Raw genomic sequence first — 19964 nt, forward strand, 5'->3', positions numbered from 1 at the left:
GCTATTTCCTTTAGATTCACTTACCATATGCATATGAATCTTTTACCCCTAGAGAACAAAATATTACATTACTAAGGGAATTATTTTCACCCTTGACCAATGCAGGGCTTAGGTGCGTCAACCCCTGTGCAGTTCACAAATCTGCGTGTAACATTTGACTCCTCCAAAACCTAATTAATTGCCTGTTGTTGACCGCAAGCCTTAGCAATAACACAGTCAATTAACATTGTAGGAATATTGCATATTGTAGGAATATTGTATATTCCTACAATAAAGTAAGCTAGAAAAAAAGAAGATGTTAAGAAAACCATAAGGAAAAGAACACACATTTACAGTACTGTCTATATTTATTGAAAAAAACCCGTGTCTAAGTAGGTCTGTGCACGTTAAACTGCTTGTTCAGGAGTCTGTCCTACTTGAAAATATTTTCAAGGAAAGCGTACTCAGCAAGTATGCTATAGGTAACTGTGTGTGCCCTGATGGTGTTTCTCATTTTGTTCCTCCTTCAGGTTATTCTGTGGCTGTCGGAGATTTTAATGGCGATGGCATAGATGGTATGATGCACTTAAGCTATATTTAATTCTTTTCTAAAGACATAGACTAAGCATCTGAAACAGGTGCCATTGAAAAACAGATGCCATTGAAAAACCTCAGCAGTTAAAGAGTTTGAAAACATTGCTATATAATGTAAGAAGAGAAATGAGGGAGATGTTAGTACATGACTTGAGCTAGGTCTATATTAAACTTTGTCTAGCAGCTGCTGAATGTTGAGCCAGAAGGTTGCTGGGCGCCACTCTGTCTTTCCCACCTGCTCCTTTCCAGCCCCTAACATTGTAGTTTATCTTCAGCTTCTTCCTTCTTACTTTCAGTAGTTTGAGTCCTCTTGGAAGGGCTTAGTTTCTCCTTTCTGTAAATGTAATTTGTAACTTTCTGGGTTCTGCCTGTAAGATTGTTACCCCATCCTCTGTCCATCCATCTTCCTTCTGAGCTCAGTTTAGGAATCAGAGACTGCCTGGTTTTGACCAATTCCTGTGTCACTGCCACCTCTACCCTATTTCACTTTGTTCTGTATTATTTGTCATTACTGTAGATAGAGCCTTCTTTTGTTCTTAGGTCACTTTATCTTAGCCATTCTTTTTAATAAGATTACAAATGCCTGAGGGCACACATGCATTTATTTGAGGGTTCTCAAGAATCTTTCTGTATTTTGTAAAGATTTGATTTTTGTAGTTAAAAAGTACTATGGTCATTTATTCTGGAGTACCAGTTTTTAAGATTTTAAAATTTGTTTTCTACTGAAATAATAAAACAGAACTTAAAGTTTTCTGATATGTCCATTTCCTCCTGCTGTTTTCAATTTTGGTCTTGAAAGTGAGTAATCATGTTTTTCTTTTCAGACTTTGTTTCAGGTGTTCCAAGAGCAGCGAGGACTTTGGGAATGGTAGGAAAATTAAAAGGAATCTAAAAAAAAACTCTGGGTTGTCTTATATTTTACTATATTTCATATGCTTTTGTTTTTCCTCCACAGGTTTATATTTATGATGGGAAAAACATGTCCTCCTTATACAATTTTACTGGTGAGCAGGTATGCTTTTAAAATGTTTTGTTTATTTAACATTTTAACATCAGCATTCCTAATGTTTTGAAATTTTTCTTCATAACATCATAATGTTTTACATTGACTATATAATAAATGTTGGTTTAATATTCAGTATTGTAAATATAAAATAGTCTTTAAAGAATTCACCTTTAACCAAAGTAATTTGTGTAAGCAGAGCCTTTTGTAGTTGCACATTATGGCTTGCTTTTTAAGGAAATACAGAAATTGCACGCATACATGTTGTATACACAAAACCACAAAAACTTCCTTTTTCTTTGCTGATGTCATCAAATTCTCCCTTAAGAAGTGATCTATGCCTTTTAATTTCATTTGATGCAAAACAAAACCTGGCATAGATGTGTACATTATAGATATAAGTAAACTTCATATGTAGTACATGAAATAAAACATTCTTCAGTTAAGAGCACCTGGGTGGCTCAGTGGGTTAAGCCTCTGCTTTTGGCTCAGGTCATGATCTCAGGGTCCTGGGATTGAGCCCCGCATTGAGCCCTGCTGAGCAGGGAGCCTGCTTCCCCCTCTCTCTCTGCCTGCCTCTGCCTACTTGTGATCTCTCTCTCTGTCAAATAAATAAATAAAATCTTAAAAAAAAATTCTTCGGTTAAAAAGTAGTACTTTTAATTATATAAGACTGATGAATCACTGACCTCTAACTCTAGAACTAATAATACATTATATGTTAATTAATTGAATTAAAAATATTTTTAAAATAAGGTACTAGACATTTTCTGCAGGTATGGGCATCTTATAACATTTTGATTATATATCTCAGAGGATTAAATGACAAGTTAGGAATGACAAAGGGAAAATTAGTAGGTACAGGAAAAATATGTATCTTCAAGCCCACTTCTTGCTCAGTAGAGATTGTTGGTCTGTGTGAGAGGATTAATAGAATAAGGAAGTAGACTCATGATCTCCAGAAACCTCATGTGTGGCAGTCAGGGTTGGCGCACAGCACAGAGTGGCCTGCAGCTGACGGCTTTTAGAGTTGGGACAACGGTGGTTATCCTTTTGTGTGGCTGTGACTTCGTGACCTCCAGCAGCTTCTCCTGTTGGATGCCCATGTGTGTCTCTGGATCATGTTGTACACAGTCCATGAAGCTTTCTTTATTCCTCCTCAGTTGTTTTGTGGTAGGGGGAAAATACAGGTTTTGCTTTAGGACAGAATTAGGCTCTAAATTCTCAGTCTTATTGCACTGGACAAGGGATATGCCACTGTAAATCTGGTGGATCATTTGTAAAAAGGGGGATACTCGTAACTTACTAATAATCAAATGAAAACGTTTCAGTCCTGGTGCTTAGGATAACACTGTCTCAGTAAATGCTCTGGTTTCTTTACACTTTCAAGCAGAGCACCCTGCAAGACTAGGACCCAAAAATAGTATTCTGTTAAAGTGCACTGCAGATACAATATACTTCATACACATGCTCTGATCTTGTAATTGAATACAGACTGCCCCTTCCATTGTCTTCAGTTGTACTGAATCAACCCAAAATAGATAATGTAGGAATCTCCTGTATCATTCCCTCCTGATAGCTCCATTAATCAAATTTTGGAAGCTTTGCTGACTTTACTTCTTTTGGTTTGTTGGCTCATTCCTCACTTTAGCTCATCTTTAAACTGTCATCTCTCTTAGTTTTGCTTTGCATGTTGGGCTATCTCTAGAACTTTTCTTTTCACAATCATTTCCAGCCAGGCTGTTCTGTCTGTGATGGTCCAGTCTCCTGTAGTGGGGGAAAGGACATTCCTTCACTCTATGCATAATCCTGTAATAAATCCAAAAACATTTCTACTGTGTGTAATTCAAAAGCAAATCCACTGGCAAGTCATCAGCTGAGATGTGAGACAAGAACAAAGCCATTCCAGTATCTCTCTAACCAGTGATTTCTTGAGAGTAGCAGTGATTGCACATAGGGAGAACCAATTATGATCTATTAATAATTATTATCTATTATCTTTATTGCATAAACTCCCACTGATAACTTCTTGGGCTCATTTTAAACTTCTCTCTGTGACTGTATGGCTTTCTGATAGTGTGTCTGTATCTGGCACCTGTTGGGTAGTGGAGAGGAAGGGAGATAGGAGATTAGCCCTGGGAAGGAGCATTGATTATACTTGGACTTAAGTAGGATGTGTTGAAGACACTGAAATAATATACACAGGCTATGTTTCGCCCATACATCTAGGAACATAAAAAAGCCTCATTACCTGATTGTGTTGGAGGTATAAACAAAAGAAAAGAAATTAAGATTGAAACACTATGTGCAGAGAGAAAAAAATAACCCAGATATTAACTGTCCAAACTAGTTGGAGGAAATGTAAACATTTCATTTTCTTTTTGTTATCCAGATGGCTGCATATTTTGGATTTTCTGTTGCTGCCACTGACATTAATGGTGATGAGTAAGTTTAAAAAGATGTTTCCAGGAACAGTTTTCCTCTCATGTTTATGAGTGCTTTACTAAAACTAAACATTTTTTCTTGTTTCTTTGTCCCCTTCCTGCTAATCTTTCTATTTAAGGAAATAGTTTGAAGCAACCTTATCATGAATATGGGAAAACCTCTATGTTGTTCATAATTACTTTCAGTAGCTTTTTTGCTATGAAGGAATAAAGTAATTTTTATGAATTACTCATGGTTCCTTATAGGAGTTGGAGGAAGGTTTGAATTTGAAATGATTCTATGCTTCAGTTTGGTTATTAGAGATACAGAAAGAGGGAAACTGGGTTTTATAAGAAAAGATATTGCTAATAGATGGAATTTGAACTTGTGTTGGTGATGAAGATTCTGTTCTTCTAGTTATGCAGATGTGTTTATTGGAGCACCTCTGTTCATGGATCGTGGTTCTGATGGCAAACTCCAAGAGGTGGGGCAGGTGTCCGTGTCTCTGCAAAGAGCCTCAGGAGACTTCCAGACAACCAAGCTGAATGGGTTTGAGGTCTTTGCAAGGTTCGGCAGTGCCATAGCACCTTTGGGAGATCTGGACCAGGATGGCTTCAATGGTAAGATCAAATTCAGCAACGGTGGGTTCCTAATTTTGTGTCTTCCCTCAACTAACAAAGTTTGTACCAGCAAATCTTCCTAGAAAGAAGCGTTTAATTGACAGTGACATACTAGGTTAAATAACAGTGGCTCTTTTTGTTCAAAAGCAGAGAAAATTAAAAAAAAAAAAAAGGATTCTCATGAGTTATTATTCATATAGCTTCAAGTTAGAATTTTGCAGTAGTAAATATCTGAAAGGAGATCTGCCTTCTTAGGGAGCCCAGTGGAGGGTGGGGACTTTCTCTGTCCTGCTTAGCAGCAGTGCCCTCTACTGTTCCATTTGGATACAAATGTAAAAAATGCACCCGGGTACATTGTCAAGGCTGTGTTTACTATAATTGAATCTCTCAAAGGTTTGATTGGGCATTCATATTTTTAAAGCCATAACTTTGTTGTGGCTGTCTAAGAAATTCTAAAGGTGGTTATAACTCCCCTCGTGCAGGCAAGTAAAGAATATAAGCTCATTGTTTTTTGATATTCCCATTTAATACTGTAATTAATAGCCATAGGTATCTTTAAAAATCAAAGTTGGCTTTTATTTTAGAATAAAAGCTAGATTACAAATTATCAAAACTTTTAAAAAAAATAAACACATTACAAAACTGTGGAGATCACAGAATAGAGTTGAGCGGTTGGTTTTTTGAATAATCGATAATATTTAGGAATATGCCCCTTAAAATTTAAAGAAAGTTATAAATGAAAGAGAAGAATTCAAAAATACAGTTGACTTGTGTCTTTCAAGTAGTAGTGGAAAAGAAAACATTTTCTAGGCTTCAAGACCACTCCACTCCTGCGTCTCGGATAGTTTGGAAGTGTCATTTCTGAGATTAACCCTAGATGTTTTCAGTGTTAGTGAGAACTACTCATGGAGACATCTTGCTTCCTAAAATAGAGTCCTAAAGATCTTTACTACCAGGAGGACATAAATCAAATGGAACTCTGATGTAAAGTTTAAAATAGATCTTGAAAAGAACAACATAGAACAGATGAAGCTATCACTTACTGATAATAAAACTACCGAGAAAACAGGGCCAGATTTGAGGTTCTTTGTATCTTGAATAAATGTAATGAGTTCTTTGCTATAGCAGGACCTTCGTCTCTGGGTTCTCTGGGAGATCTTGGGCACGTTTGCTGTCACTTTGTCTTAAGGGTACTTCAGCCACTTTAAAGAAAGTTTTCTCAGTATCATGATCCAGCAAGCATCTCATTCTGCTTTCTGTACTTTTATCAAAATGCATTACCTGTGAATATAACAATTATAAACAACAGATAAAAAATACTAAAGTTTTACAAAGATTTAACAGATTTTACTTCTAGAGATGGATACCGTAGAGGATGATTTTGTTCTTCCCAAGTTTCTCCTGAAGTCTTATTGTCCCAAGTAGTAGATTGTGAATGATATGAGCTGTGTTTATGTAACTCTTTACATATACTTATAGATTATTGATTATATGTCTATATAGTTCATATATATAAAATGAGCTATTAGTTATAACCTGGATTTCTTTTTTTTTTTTAAAGATTTTATTTATTTATTTGACAGATAGAGATCACAGGTAGGCAGCGAGGCAGGCAGAGAGAGAGAGGAGGAAGCAGGCTCCCCGCTGAGCAGAGAGCCCGATGTGGGGCTCGATGTGGGGCTCGATCCCAGGACGCTGGGATCATGACCTGAGCCGAAGGCAGAGGCCTTAACCCACTGAGCCACCCAGGCGCCCCTATAACCTGGATTTCTTTGTTCAAACCTGATGACATTAACCCTTTGTTATGCCATTCATCTTCTGTTCCTCCCTTTCTACTGACACCCCCTAGAAAACCCTCAGTATCATCAAGAGGGATACTGAAAACAAAACAGTAAAGTTGTGTTCTATAATAATGTGCAATTTTTGTCCATACTCCTCCAGAAAGAGGGAAAAAACACAGAAAATAAAAAATGAAATGATCAAAGGAAGAAATCAGTTGAGTAAAAAAGAAGGGCTTTCCAGATTGAATAGATGTCAGCCAAGAGAGAAGATGATTAGAATATATAAAATAATGAGAACTATAGAAAAGTTAAAGGTAATTTTTATTAAATGATTTCTCAACACTGGAGTTGTCTTTTGGGAAATTGTATTTTGATGAATACATTCTTAATGCATATGTCAAGTAAGAAGTTATGCTTCCCTTTGAAACTTAAGAAAAGTAAAAAGAGGGGCGCCTGGGTGGCTCAATGGGTTGGGCCGCTGCCTTCGGCTCGGGTCATGATCTCAGGGTCCTGGGATCGAGTCCCGCATAGGGCTCTCTGCTCAGCAGGGAGCCTGCTTCCCTCTCTCTCTCTCTGCCTGCCTCTCTGTCTACTTGTGATCTCTCTCTGTCAAATAAATAAATAAAATCTTTAAAAAAAAAAAAAGAAAAGTAAAAAGAGTCTTACATAATTTAAATACTACTTTAAAAAAAAAGAATAAATTCTTAGTTGGTGTTTACTGTAGGCCATGCACTGTTCTAAGGTCTGAAAATGAGAGGATAAATCAGAGCTCATTCATGCTCTTAAGGAATTTAGCATCACTAGGGGCAACTTTTGTGTAAACAAGTAAACATTAGAATGCAGTCATCGCAGCCTTTGAGATGTTCCTGGGCATAATGGTCTTACGTAAAAGATGAGAGATAAGGTGTCCTTGGTGTGTCAGAGGATGCAGCCTTGAGGAAGCTGAAAGCAGTTTGTCTATGTTAAGATATAATTAAGGCAGTTTGGAATGGCTGTCACCTAGGGGCTGTCACAGGCAAGATGGACACATCCTTGCTCTTATGAAAGCTATGTTTTGTGGGGAAACCATAGAATAAACACATAATGGGGAAATTCAGACAACGATAAAGGCTGTGGGTTAAAACAAACAACAACAAAAAAGCAGGTTAGTGTGATAGTGCCTAGACAGTCTGAGTGAGAGGGGAGAGTGCATGGGTTCATTGTCAGGGAAAAAAACTTTCTGATAAGATGACATTTCATCTGTGATTTGGATAAACAAAAGGAGCAAAGCTTGAAAAGCCTTGGAGCAAGAGCTGTTAAGGCAGAGGGAACAGCAAGTATAAATCCGAAGATGGGAACTAGCTTGGTGTGTTTAGGAACAGAGGAAATTGCCAGGATTGATAGGAAGGGTGAGGGAGGGATAGAGCTAGGGCGTGGGGAGGTGGGGAGCAGGGGTAGAACGAACTGACAAATCAGGTAGTGTTTAAATGCTTTGGGAAGTAATTGAAGGATTTTCAGAAAGAAGGTGACATGATACTAACCTTTGGCAGCTTTGAGGAGAGTGGATTTTAGGGTCAAGAACAGAAGTGGGAGCCAGTAGGTTGCTTTAGGGATCCAGGGAAAGAATAGGAATGGCTTGTCTAGGATGGTACCAGCAGAGACAGGGGAGTGGACATATTTATAATACATCTCAGAGTTAGAAAAGGTCATAGTGACCATTTGCTTTGTTTTGTTTTTAGTAAATTTCAAGCTTGCAATTTGTTTGTGTTATCTTAATACAAGTTGAGCAAGATTGAGATGAAATCATAACTTCCAAATTTCCAAGCCAGACTGCTTCTGCTTCAAAAAACAAAAACCATGTACATCTAAATTAAGTAGAATTTTGAGAGCTGGAATGAACCTTAGATGAACATTTTGACATGCCCCCTTTTTTTCCATTTTAAGGCTGAGGTATTTTAAGGTCCAGAAAAGTTAAGTGATTTATCCAAGGTCAGACCCAGAATATCTGACTCCAAGTTAGTGTCATCTCCACAAAGTTTTGCTTGAATCTCCTTAAATTAGGTTGTTGCTTTTGAATAAAATATGCTACGGAACTTTGAATCTGTATTTATTGTGATAGATGGGTTGTGTGAATATAGGTTTCTCCCCACTGTCCAGAAGTGTAGAGAACTTTTATAAGCAGAGGGGCGCCTGGGTGGCTCAGTTGGTTAGGTGTCTGTCTTTAGCTCAGGTTATGATCCCAGGGTTATGGGATTGAGTGCTGATCATGGCTCCCTGCTCAGCGGGTCTGCTTCACCTTTCTCTCTTCCTCTGCCTTGTTCATGCGTGTTCTCTCTCTCTCTCTCTCAAGTACATAAATAAAAATCTTAAAAAAACGTTAATAAACAGAAGTGGTGTAAAGAAACAACTATCATTAATATATGGAATCTTGTCCAGACCTAGAAAATTTCCCAGACCCAAAAAGTAACCTCTCTCAGGCTTTTGTGATACCTTAGGACACATCTTGCTAATGGATGCAAAAAAAGTTGAGATAAAGTACAGATGTTCACACAGTTCCATGCTGTAGTGGTTTGATGCTGAGATGCTGGATGTAATTTCCCGGGAAAGAGTTTAGGGGTGCCACTGTTGGAGCTCAGGGTGAGCACAGCCTCCAGAAGGTTTCATTGCAGAACAAACGCTGAAGGCTATTTTGGCTTTTCTTTGTAAAAGCGAATCCTCTTCAGATTTCTTTCAGTTAGCAAAACAGGTACTAATGTAGGTCTTACCTAAAAGCAAATGGTGGTATGTTTGGAAAGCAGAAGCTATCTGTATTAAGATCTTCACCGTGTAAATAATAAGTACTGAGACTTCTCTCTGTCCTTGCCCTCCCTGTCCATCTTCTTTCCTTCTCCTTCCCCTTCTCCTTCTCCTTCCTTCTCTCCAAATCCCCCCCTCCCCTCTTTTTTGTCCTACAGATATTGCAATTGCTGCACCATATGGGGGTGAAGATAAAAAAGGAATCGTTTATATTTTCAATGGAAGATTAACAGGCTTGAATGCGGCACCGTCTCAAATCCTTGAAGGGAAGTGGGCTGCCCGGAGCATGCCACCAAGCTTTGGCTATTCCATGAAAGGAGCCACGGATATAGACAGAAATGGATATCCAGGTGCTTTCCTAGAAATACATAGAGTTTCTTAGGTTTTTCCGTCCTAATAGAAATAGTTTTAGTTACTGCTCTCTTGATTTATATTATGAGTCCTTTCCATTACATATTTCAAGTATTGTTCGTACCCCTGCTAGACTGAAGGCACTGTTCTCATCACTGAAGGGGGAATGAAGCAAAGACAGCTCTACGTCCTGGGAGCTTCCAATAAAACACATACTCTAAGTTTCATCTTTTGTTGTTATCCTGAAGTCTGTAATGAAATGTCAGAGAAAAATGTAGAAGCTAGAAACAAAAGCTGAATGTTCATTCTGACTTTTTAAATGTCTTTTTTGTTTGTTTGTTTTTAATAGTCTAGCATTTTTATGACTTGACTAATCATTGATTTAAAAAAAATACATTATCTCATTTAATTTTCCCAATAAGGCTGGTAAGGAATATAAACTAGCTCATCTCTTTATTATACCATTTTATGGATGAGAAAAGAGACTGAAAAAAGTGATTCGCCTGAGATTTGCCTGTTGGTTTGCACCTGAGCAGGAAGGAAGGCCTTTTTCTGGAATATTATAATGGATCTGGATCGTAATGGGTCCATTCTTTAAATGAAATCATAATGCAGAAAAATTGGTTACCTTTATTGTTGAAACAGTTCCTATGAGCCCAATATACAGGTGTGTTGACATGTTTTTAGAAGTAGGATAGGAAGTTGATTTTTACCTCTTAGTGTTATTTCAGGAGATTTTTTGCAATTATATTAATGCAATATATTTATTGTAGAACTTATAGAAAATACAGCAAAGCATATCTTTCAGTCATTTTTTTCAATGCATTCATACAGTTTTTTAACAAAATGGAAGTATGCTTTAGGCACTGTTAATAGCCTATTTTATTCACTTAAAATCAGGAATGTTTCCCTGTATTATTAATTACTCTTCTAAACATGAATTTTATGTTTCCCATTCTGTCAAATGTCAGCATCATATCTTATTTAACTTTATGTTTGGGCATTTATATCCTTCCATGTAATTCCAGGGCATTACTTCCTTAGGACAAAATTCTAGAATTGTTGTGTCAAATAGGCACTTTTTTTTTTTTAATTTTTAAATTTTTTTATAAACATGTAATGTATTATTAGCCCCAGGGGTACAGGTCTGTGATCGCCAGGTTTACACACTTCACAGCACTCATTATAGCACATACTCTCCCCAATGTCCATAACCCCACCACCCTCTCCCGACCACCCTCCCCCCCCAGCAACCCTCAGTTTGTTTTTTGAGATTAAGAGTCTCTTATGGTTTGTCTCCCTCCCAATCCCATCTTGTTTCATTTATTCTTTTCCTACCCCCCAAGCCCCCCACATTGCAAAAGATAGGCACTTTTTAAAAAGTCTATTGAAACATATTGTCAAATTACAATCCCACTCCTTCCAAAAGAAGGTTTTACAACTTCTTTAAGCACTCACCAGAGTGAATGATCATTTCCCCACATTTGTGCCTACACTGAGGGTCATCTGTTGTTTTTTTAAAAATAACTTTAAACTATTTGATAGGTGGAAAATGTTACTTTGTTCTACTTTATCATTTTTAATTATTAGGGAGGGTAAACATTTTTATTTATTTTGTGTATATTTGCTTTCGTGAATTTCTTTTTACTTTTTTTTGCTTTGTTTTTGTTGAGATGTTGTTTTTTTCTTTTCTTTTCCTTTTTTTTTTTTTTTAAATTTGTGGCAGGGCCTTCAATATTGAAGATTCTAACTCCTTAACATATATTTATTTTTTAGTTTGCCACATTTGGTTTTTGCACATAAAAAAGTTCTTCATTTTTATGTGATCCAACCTACCGATCTTTATGGTTCCTCATGTATTTTTTTGCTTAGAAAGGGTTTCCCCAGGTTTACGTTGGATATACTATCAGATAGGGCTCTTACTTCATTTTTTTGTAATCGTGAACCTGTTGTTACTAGCTGCATTTAGAAATTAATGCATTTTATTCTTGTTAATTCGAATGCTATCTGCTACTATTCTAAGTATTCTACATATATGTAATATGCTTTTTTGGTTTTGTTTTTAAACAGTGAAAACATTTAAAATGAAATTTATATTTATAATGAATTTTATAGTGAAATTGTAAAATCCACAGGCACATATAAAACTTTTTCCTCTGAGAGGTATACATATTTGGGTGATATGCATTTCCTTATTGTAGAAGTATCCATCTACCCAGATGAAAGATTAGTTTTATGATGAGTGTTTGCCATTTGATAATATCCTATTTAGAGTTTTGATATGTTTTCACCTTTTAGATACTATCTGACAACCACTTAATGAAGAATAGTTTTGAAACTATGTGTAAATCTTTATTGTATGCACTGAAAGTTTTATAGAATGGTATGTGAATAAAAAACCAATATTGTTATTTACATGTTTTTCTACTCTCTTTTAAGACTTAATTGTAGGAGCTTTTGGTGTAGATAGAGCTGTATTATACAGGTGAGCATGTTTCCATATCCTGTAATATAGGAATAATCTCAACTATTTGACAATTTTATAGTTAAGTCCAGTGTTTGAATTTCAGTTTGATTTTCTTCAAGTAATGATAAAATTTGTTTGTTCTTTTTAGTTGTATTGCTGCAGGCAGGTAGCATTTATATAAGGAAATCCCAAAGTAGAGAAAGGTGTAGATTTTTTAATTTAGGAAAGCATTCAGATTTTTTCCTTTTTATTCTTTAAATTGTATTAAAGAATATTCTCCTGCATTTTAAATCTCTTTAAAATTGATATGAGCTTACATTTTCTTCTAAAGAGGCAAGAAATTAACTTATGTTTATGCTACAGCATTCTGTGACCACAAGGGCAGTATGTTATGACTCCCCAAATCAGAATTTTTATTATTAGAGCAATACTTATAAATCCATATAACGTGTATTTCTCAGCTTCATCCATGTTCCCGGTTATTCTCTATATTTAATCAATTTCCCATGCTTTAGGCTACCATGTGGCATCCCAAGTAGATTAAGGTGTTTACACTTCCATGGGATGTGTTTATATATGCCAGGATAATGAACATTAATTCTACATAATGGAATTTATGTTGGCTAACTTGGCGCCACTTGTGTATTCATATAGATTCCAGGATTTATCATGATTGAGACTGGCACTCTGACATGAGCCTACCCGATTTTTATGCAGGGTTTAAGTCTGTGCATCTGAACTTTGGAAAACTATTTATTTTATCATTTCAGGTTTTTAAATTGTTATCAAAGAATTAATAATGCATGTAGTAAAAGCTCACATAGTACAGAAAGGGTATAGACAAAAAAACATACTTTATTTCATGTCAGTTACTAGTTTATAAGTATACCCTACCAGAAATATTCTGTGCATTAAAAAATTGTAGGTGTGTGTCTGTGTGTGTGTGTTTGCATGCATCTTTTGTACATCGTGAGGTTTTTTCTCTCTCTCATATAAAAATTGTATCTTGGATATATCTCAGAAATCATCTCATATCCACACAGATGGATTTATGTCGCTCATTTCCTCTGCTATATTGCGTTGCATTAGATAGATGCCCCATGACATTTTAACCATTCTGCTGTGGTGGACTCAGTTCAGATAGGTTGGCCAGTTGTCCCTCCTTGCCTGAGAACTGAGGGATTTATCAGGTCATGGGACTTCCAGTGCTAAAATCAGCACTGTCCCTGGCAAACTGGAATAGTTTGTTGTTCTGTGTTTAGGTTGTTTTATTCTCTTTGCTATTATAAACAGTGCTTTAATAAACGTTACACTTATATATACTGTGAATGTAAACCTAAAATGCTTAGGTCAGGCTAACATTTCAAATAACTTTCTTTTTCTTTTTTTTTTTTTTAACCAGGGCCAGACCAGTTATAACTGTAAATGCTGGCCTTGAAGTATACCCTAGCATTTTAAATCAAGATAATAAAACCTGCCCGCTGCCTGGGACAGATCTCAAAGTTTCATGGTAAGGGCATTAGTTTCATAATAGTTATTATTGTGATTATTTGTGTAGTCATTGTGAAAACAATTGAAAATAAGCTAAAATATTGCTTAAACAGTTTCTGTGAGTATACTCTCTTTTCATAGATTGAATTATGGAAATATTATTTCAAAGGAGATACGTAGAAGGCTCTAGAAATACGGTACAAACCAGTATGAACTTAATTTTAAATAAATGATGCATGCTCAATCAATATATTCAAAAAGCAGAAAAAGCTAATAAGATTGCAGAACTGATTTATATATACTTTTAAACAGGCCCATGAACATTTTAATTTTCAAAAGATAGATCTTTTCCAGATGTAATATCTGCAAATAGTTGTATGAAAAATATTATACATATTAAATCTTTATTATAAGTAATATATTACTAGTATAATGTTCTTCTACTTGTTCCCTTACTAGTTTCTAAAGAAAACTAATTTTTTTGGTAAGTTTAACGTCTGAATTCTTCTCTAGCCCAGTGTTTCTCAAGTCTCCTTTATTTGTACGCTGTTTTTTTGCTACGTTATATGATTTTTGCTATATTTTCATTCTACCTGTATTTATAACTTTTTTAAGCTTTTTTTTTTTTTTTTTTTAAAGTAACCTCCATGCTCTGTGTGGAGCCCAATGTGGGGCTTATACTCATGACCCTGATATCAAGACCTGAGCTGAGATCAAGGGTTGGACACTTAACTAAGTCACCCAGTCATCCCTAAAGTTTTTTTTTTTCTTTAAATTGATCATGTTTTACTTAAAAATGTTCGAAAATAAGATCGAAAAACCCAGTACCTTTCTCATACATGTCAAAATAAGTATTAAATTAAGAAAAATCTTAACCCATTTATTACTAAAATTACCATGAGTACCCTGCTTTGGAGGACACTGTTCTTTATGTTCCTTGGTTACACAGAAAAATCAGAGAACTTCTCACAAATGCAGGGTAGAATGATTGGAAGCTGAAAAAATTTTACTTCAGAAGAGCTAATGAAAAAAATATTTTTCCTGATTTTGTTTTTGAATTATTACACTCATTAAAAACATTTTTCAAAATTTTATTTCTTTCATTGGATTGCGTTAAAAATTTGGTAACATTTTGTCTTAATTTACATTGATTAGCAGTGAAGTTGTTTTCAGATTTTGGCTTTTTAAGTTTTACTGTCTTTCTTCCCTTTACTTACCCTGCATGCCCCTGTGAAGTTGCTAATAATAAATTTTAAACTATGCAAATAATCCAAAGGCTTTGAATACACTAAGCAGTAGCTTTCATATGTTTTTGATTATGGCACATAGTATGAAATATATTTTTTATCGTAATCCACCAAAGACATGTATGTAATTAAAACAAAGTTCCATGAAATCTTACCCTTCAATTTTATTTATTTGACTTATTTTTTTAAGATGGTGGCTAACCCATCCTATTAAACTAATTTCATGACCCATTAATAAAGCTATTCATGACCCATTAGTAAATCATGAAAGGCACTGTTCTATAGGAGCTTTCTAATTAAAGGAAGCTTTGGTAGGATTTTTTAGTAAGTGAGATGTTATTTTAAATCTGGTCAGTCATTTCCCTCATTGGGGTTTATCAGTATGTTCTCTAAATATGAGAGAAAGTTGGGAGATTCATTTCTTTTTCTTTTTTTTCCCATCAAGGTACCATGAAAGTAAATGTGCTTAAATTACTGAAGCATGAGTTAGGTTATTCTGTGTAGTTTCATTTTTCGGGAATAATATTAAAACATGAGGCAAGATATAAAAGGCTTTACTATATATATATAAACTGTGTATTAGAAAGGTGATATTTGGGGATGATACTCAAAAATATGTCTAAACTGGATTATAGGATTTGTATATATTTTTATTTTTCTACAGTTTTAATGTCAAGTTCTGCTTAAAGGCAGATGGCAAAGGAGCACTTCCCACGAAACTTAGTAAGTGTTTTACGGAAAAATTATATAATGATTCTACATCTATAGCACTCAGAAAATATTTTAAGATATTTGAATAGTTAGCACAAATACCTGTTATTGTTGTTCTTTGTTTGACTTTCTATGGTTAAAGACACTTAACATTGCATCATAATTACCTTGTTGACTTTTAAGTTAGTTCAGATAGAATACATATTTATTTATTGACATTGTGAACAAAGTAGCCACTGAATGGTAAATAGGGACTTAAGAGAGTTAAACAATTACCAACGAGAGATAAATGAACTCTAGGGGAAATGGGTATCATTGTTTATAAATAGATGATATACAGAAGAGTTGCTATTTTATGTCTTAGAGAAGCCACCAGCAATCTCAGGAGTAAGGGTGCTTTAGAAATGCTGGAAGAAGACGTCTGTGCCACTAAATTTAACCCACATGGCAAACTCCTAACCTGACTTTTCCTTTCCATAAAATGGTTTATGTGGTCCAGAAAGCAAGGTAGGAGAACTAAGTGATTGTTGCCAAGATTTGTCATTATGTTAGTGACAGTGCTGAGAGGTAACAATAAAGCAGGGAAAGAGGACTGAATCTTTGGGATATGTGGTTGTGCGTGAAAATTCACATATAGGAGCAAGGCAAAGCATCTCTGGAAGATGGCTTTTCAGTAGAGACCTGAAGGAAATGAAGGAGCTAGGGGATGTCTGGAGGAGTATTTTGCACAGGGGAAATGGCAGTTTCAAGAGGCCTGAGGTAAGAGTATGCTTAGTGTGTTTGAGAAACACAAGGAAGGCAGTGTGCGTGGGTGGAACAGAACTGGAAGCAAGGTAACCTGTGTTCTCACCCAATTTGACCTGAAGTTCAACATTTAGAGAAACCTAGAAAGTTGGTTTTCAAGGTCTGCACTCTCTACTTTGAAGAAACTATTTAAATAAGAGCTAAATCTTAGCGGGAAGTCACCCTAATAACAGCTGTGCTTCAGACTATTGGTTGTACATTCGTTTTAAGATTGTCCTTGATCCAGTCAATTTTGGCTACCTGCTTCGTGAGGGACATATTTGTCTGACAATCTGATATGGCAGCTTCATTAGAAGTAGTAGTTGCAGGTGATGAAAACTGTGTATTCATCATAGTGTCTAATGAAATAGTACCAGTACATATTATTAAATACTTCTTAATTGCAGTCAGCAAGAAATTGCTGCTACTCGCATTAATGGTGGAAGTCTCAGTTCACATACGTTTCATGCTCTGAACTTCTTCCTCTCAGCGTAAATTAAAAGAAAAAAATTTCTTTTTCATCTGATAGTTATTTTACTACTATCATTATCTGTTATCTGGATTAATATATGGCATTTACTTTGGGGGTCATTGGATTGATTACTCTTAAATATTTGTTCAGAATTAATGTGTTGTAGTCTCACTACATTGTATGACATTTTTAGTGAATTACAGGGAAATTACTTCTTAAGAAATAAATAATCTCTGTTTACATGACAACTCTAGGTATCTAGGACAGATAAGTGTCCATAAAGATTATGTTAGTTATAAATCCTTTGGTTTGTATAGACTTCCAGGTGGAGCTTCTTTTGGATAAGCTCAAGCAAAAAGGAGCAATTCGACGAGCTCTATTTCTCCATAACCGGTCGCCAGGTCACTCTAAGAACATGACCATTTCAAGGGGGGGACAGATGCAGTGTGAGGAACTAATAGCATACCTGCGGGTAAGAGATACTTTTCTGCTTCATTATCTTTTACTTTTTACTATTTTTTTTAATCTAAATGATTTTCACTTTGTATAAAGTTTTTGGTATTAAATCAAAAAGGAAACACCGAAAAATACACTTGAGAAAATTTGGCTTTTTAAAGTATCAAGCCTGAATAATGGATTTTGGCTGCTGGCAAACTGGATATTCCAAATGACTGTTCTATAGTAATGCTGCTGAATAAATTATAACAAACATATTTCTTAAGTATCACTAGATTCTCAAAACATAAAAGAAATCTCCAGGGTCCAAAAAAATAAACACTCAGTTAAAAAACTACATTGGCAAAATTTGACCTGTTGTATCTGAATATGTGAGCCAGAGTGGCTGGGGAAGGGATGAGCAGTAATTGCCCCAGATGAAACAAATTTTAATCTTGCAAAGGCTTGAGGTGTTGGAATTATCAGTTGCAAAATACGAATTTTTATAAAATGTTTAAAGAAAGAATAAAACTTTTAAAAAGAATATAAAAACATCAGTGAAGATTTGGAAGACAACATAATTAACAACCTCAATTTAACAGACCTATATAGAATACAAAAATTGACCATATATAGGTCACAAAGGAAGTCTAAACAAATTTCAAAAAGTTGGAATCATAGAAATATACTGTTTGATCATGGTACAGTTTTTAGAAAGCAATAACAAAAGATAAATGGGAATTGGGAATTGTGATTTTAAATAACTTATGGATCAAAAAGATCATTATGGAAATTTACTTAGAAATGAATCATTATGAGGTGCTTAGGTGGCTCAGTGGGTTAAGCTTTGCCTTCGGCTGAGGTCATGATCTCAGGGTCCTGGGATTGAGTCCCGCATTGGGCTCTCTGGTCAGCAGGGGCCTGCTTCCTCCCTCTGCCTCTGCCTGCCTCTCAGTCTACTTGTGATCTCTTTCTCTCTGTCAAATAAATAAATAAAATCTTAAAAAAAGAAAAGAAATGAATCATAATGAAAATTCTGCTTATCAAAATGTGTGGGATGTCACAGAAGCAGAAAATAAAGTAAATGTATAGCCTTAAATTCTATTTAACTTAAATGAAATATTGATCAAGAAAAAATTGAGGGAAAACAAAACCAAAAAAATTTAACTCCACAGAATAAGGAATTAAAAAGGGACATAGCTACTGGTAAAGAAGAGTTTACAGTGATAGAATATTATAATAACCTTGTGCTAAGACATAGAAAAACTTAGACAAAACAAGGATATTCTTAGAAAATCATAACACAACTGCCAGAAGAAGAAATAGAAAACCCGAGTAATCCATTAACTTTATAAATCATTTTAAAAACTGAGTTGACAGTTAAAAATCTTTACACAAAGGAAACACAAATCCCAAATGGTTTTATAGGTGATATCTACGAAACCAAGAACAAGAAGACATTCCAATATTAAGCTCTTTGAAGGAATAGAAGAATAGAAAGTACATCCAACTTAATTCTATGAAGTTAGTATAATTGATATCCAGAATGTAGGTATCATTGTGGAGGATAGTCCCAGCAAGAGTTTCATGCCAGTGTTTCAGACAGACATAGATATAAAATTACTAAATTAAATATAAGCAAACTAAATCCCTGCTGTTTCTAAGAAAAGATAAAATAAGTAGACCTATTTTGATTTGTTCTAGGGTGGGTTAGCTTAAAAATATAGAAATATAACTTAACACATGAATAGACTGAAGAAAAACATGAATGTCTTAAATATAGGAAAAGCTTTTGATTAAATTGAATAATTCTTCATGAGTTAAACAAGCTTCAAGGTAGAGGTTTTCCAAGATGGAGGAGTAGGAGACCTGAATTTTTTCTGGTCCCAGGAATTCAGTTAGCTAGCTATCAAATCATTCTGAATACCTGTGAACTCAACCAGAGATCTAACAAGAATAGTTGCAACTCTATAAGTAGAAAAGCAATCACTTTCTGCAAAGTAGGAAGTGCAGAGAAGTGATTCCAAGGCGCTATATGGGAAGATGAAATGCGTGGGGGGATGGTGGGGGGGAGCCTCTGTAAACCAGCACTGGTAAGTGACACAGCCCTGGAGCCCCAAATTAGAACTTTTAAAAGTTGCTCCAATGAGGGACGTCACTACCTTAAAGGAGCTCAGGTGGTGAAGCAGGGTGGAATCCTAGGTGGGACATCCTAGGTGGAATCCTCTGGATCCCTGGAGTCACAGGAAGACCACAGGTGCCTGAGTGCAGCAGACTTCCCAGGCCTCAGAGGAGGGCAGCTGGCTGCAATCATCATGCCCAGAAGTGGGGTTATGGGGATACCAAACCGTGAACCACAGCATGGTTAGGCAACCACTCTGAGCAGGGGCCCAGCAAGCAGCAGAACCCCAGCAAAACCCCCCTCCCTCCTTTGGGAGGAGTGGGAGGAGTGGTACAGGTGGGTGCCACAGGAGTCTGCAGGGTCTGGAGACTCCAAACAGTCACATACCTGATATAGAAATGCTCAGTCACAGGCTAGGTAAGCATGGAGTGTGGACAGAGACCAGGGAGATAGGAGTGATTGCCTACTTTTCCCATAGGGCACACTGAGTAGTTGGGAGTACAAGCTTTCAGCTCTGGGGCAGAGATTGGGAAGCTGCACTTTCATTTTCATCCTCTAAAGTGATGTGGAAAACCTTTAGGGAACTAAAGCCACATAGAGCAACCTAGAGCCATTTACTTAGCCTGGTCTCCTGGCAAGGGCAGTGCAGTTCTGTCCCAGGCAAAGACACCTTGAGAATCAGAGTAACCAGTCCCTCCCCTAGAAGATC

General features: G+C 36.0%; 1 protein-coding gene across 3 annotated transcripts in view; it reads left to right on the top strand.

Annotated features, from left to right (window-relative positions):
• LOC111155043 (integrin alpha-V) overlaps window positions 1–19964 on the top strand; it is a 105517-nt gene that overhangs the window by 59732 nt on the left and 25821 nt on the right. For all 3 annotated transcript variants that reach the window (XM_022515185.1, XM_022515261.1, XM_022515105.1), the window contains 10 exons: window positions 510–554; window positions 1398–1441; window positions 1529–1585; window positions 3969–4021; window positions 4418–4620; window positions 9335–9526; window positions 11967–12012; window positions 13397–13504; window positions 15397–15455; window positions 17016–17170. In XM_022515185.1, coding sequence (XP_022370893.1) covers window positions 510–554; window positions 1398–1441; window positions 1529–1585; window positions 3969–4021; window positions 4418–4620; window positions 9335–9526; window positions 11967–12012; window positions 13397–13504; window positions 15397–15455; window positions 17016–17170 — 962 coding nt within the window. The remainder of the gene's footprint in view (window positions 1–509; window positions 555–1397; window positions 1442–1528; window positions 1586–3968; window positions 4022–4417; window positions 4621–9334; window positions 9527–11966; window positions 12013–13396; window positions 13505–15396; window positions 15456–17015; window positions 17171–19964) is intronic.

Source organism: Enhydra lutris, unplaced genomic scaffold (genome assembly GCF_002288905.1).
Source record: "Enhydra lutris kenyoni isolate GAN:26980312 unplaced genomic scaffold, ASM228890v2 scaffoldscaffold1, whole genome shotgun sequence".
Lineage (NCBI taxonomy): Eukaryota > Metazoa > Chordata > Mammalia > Carnivora > Mustelidae > Enhydra > Enhydra lutris.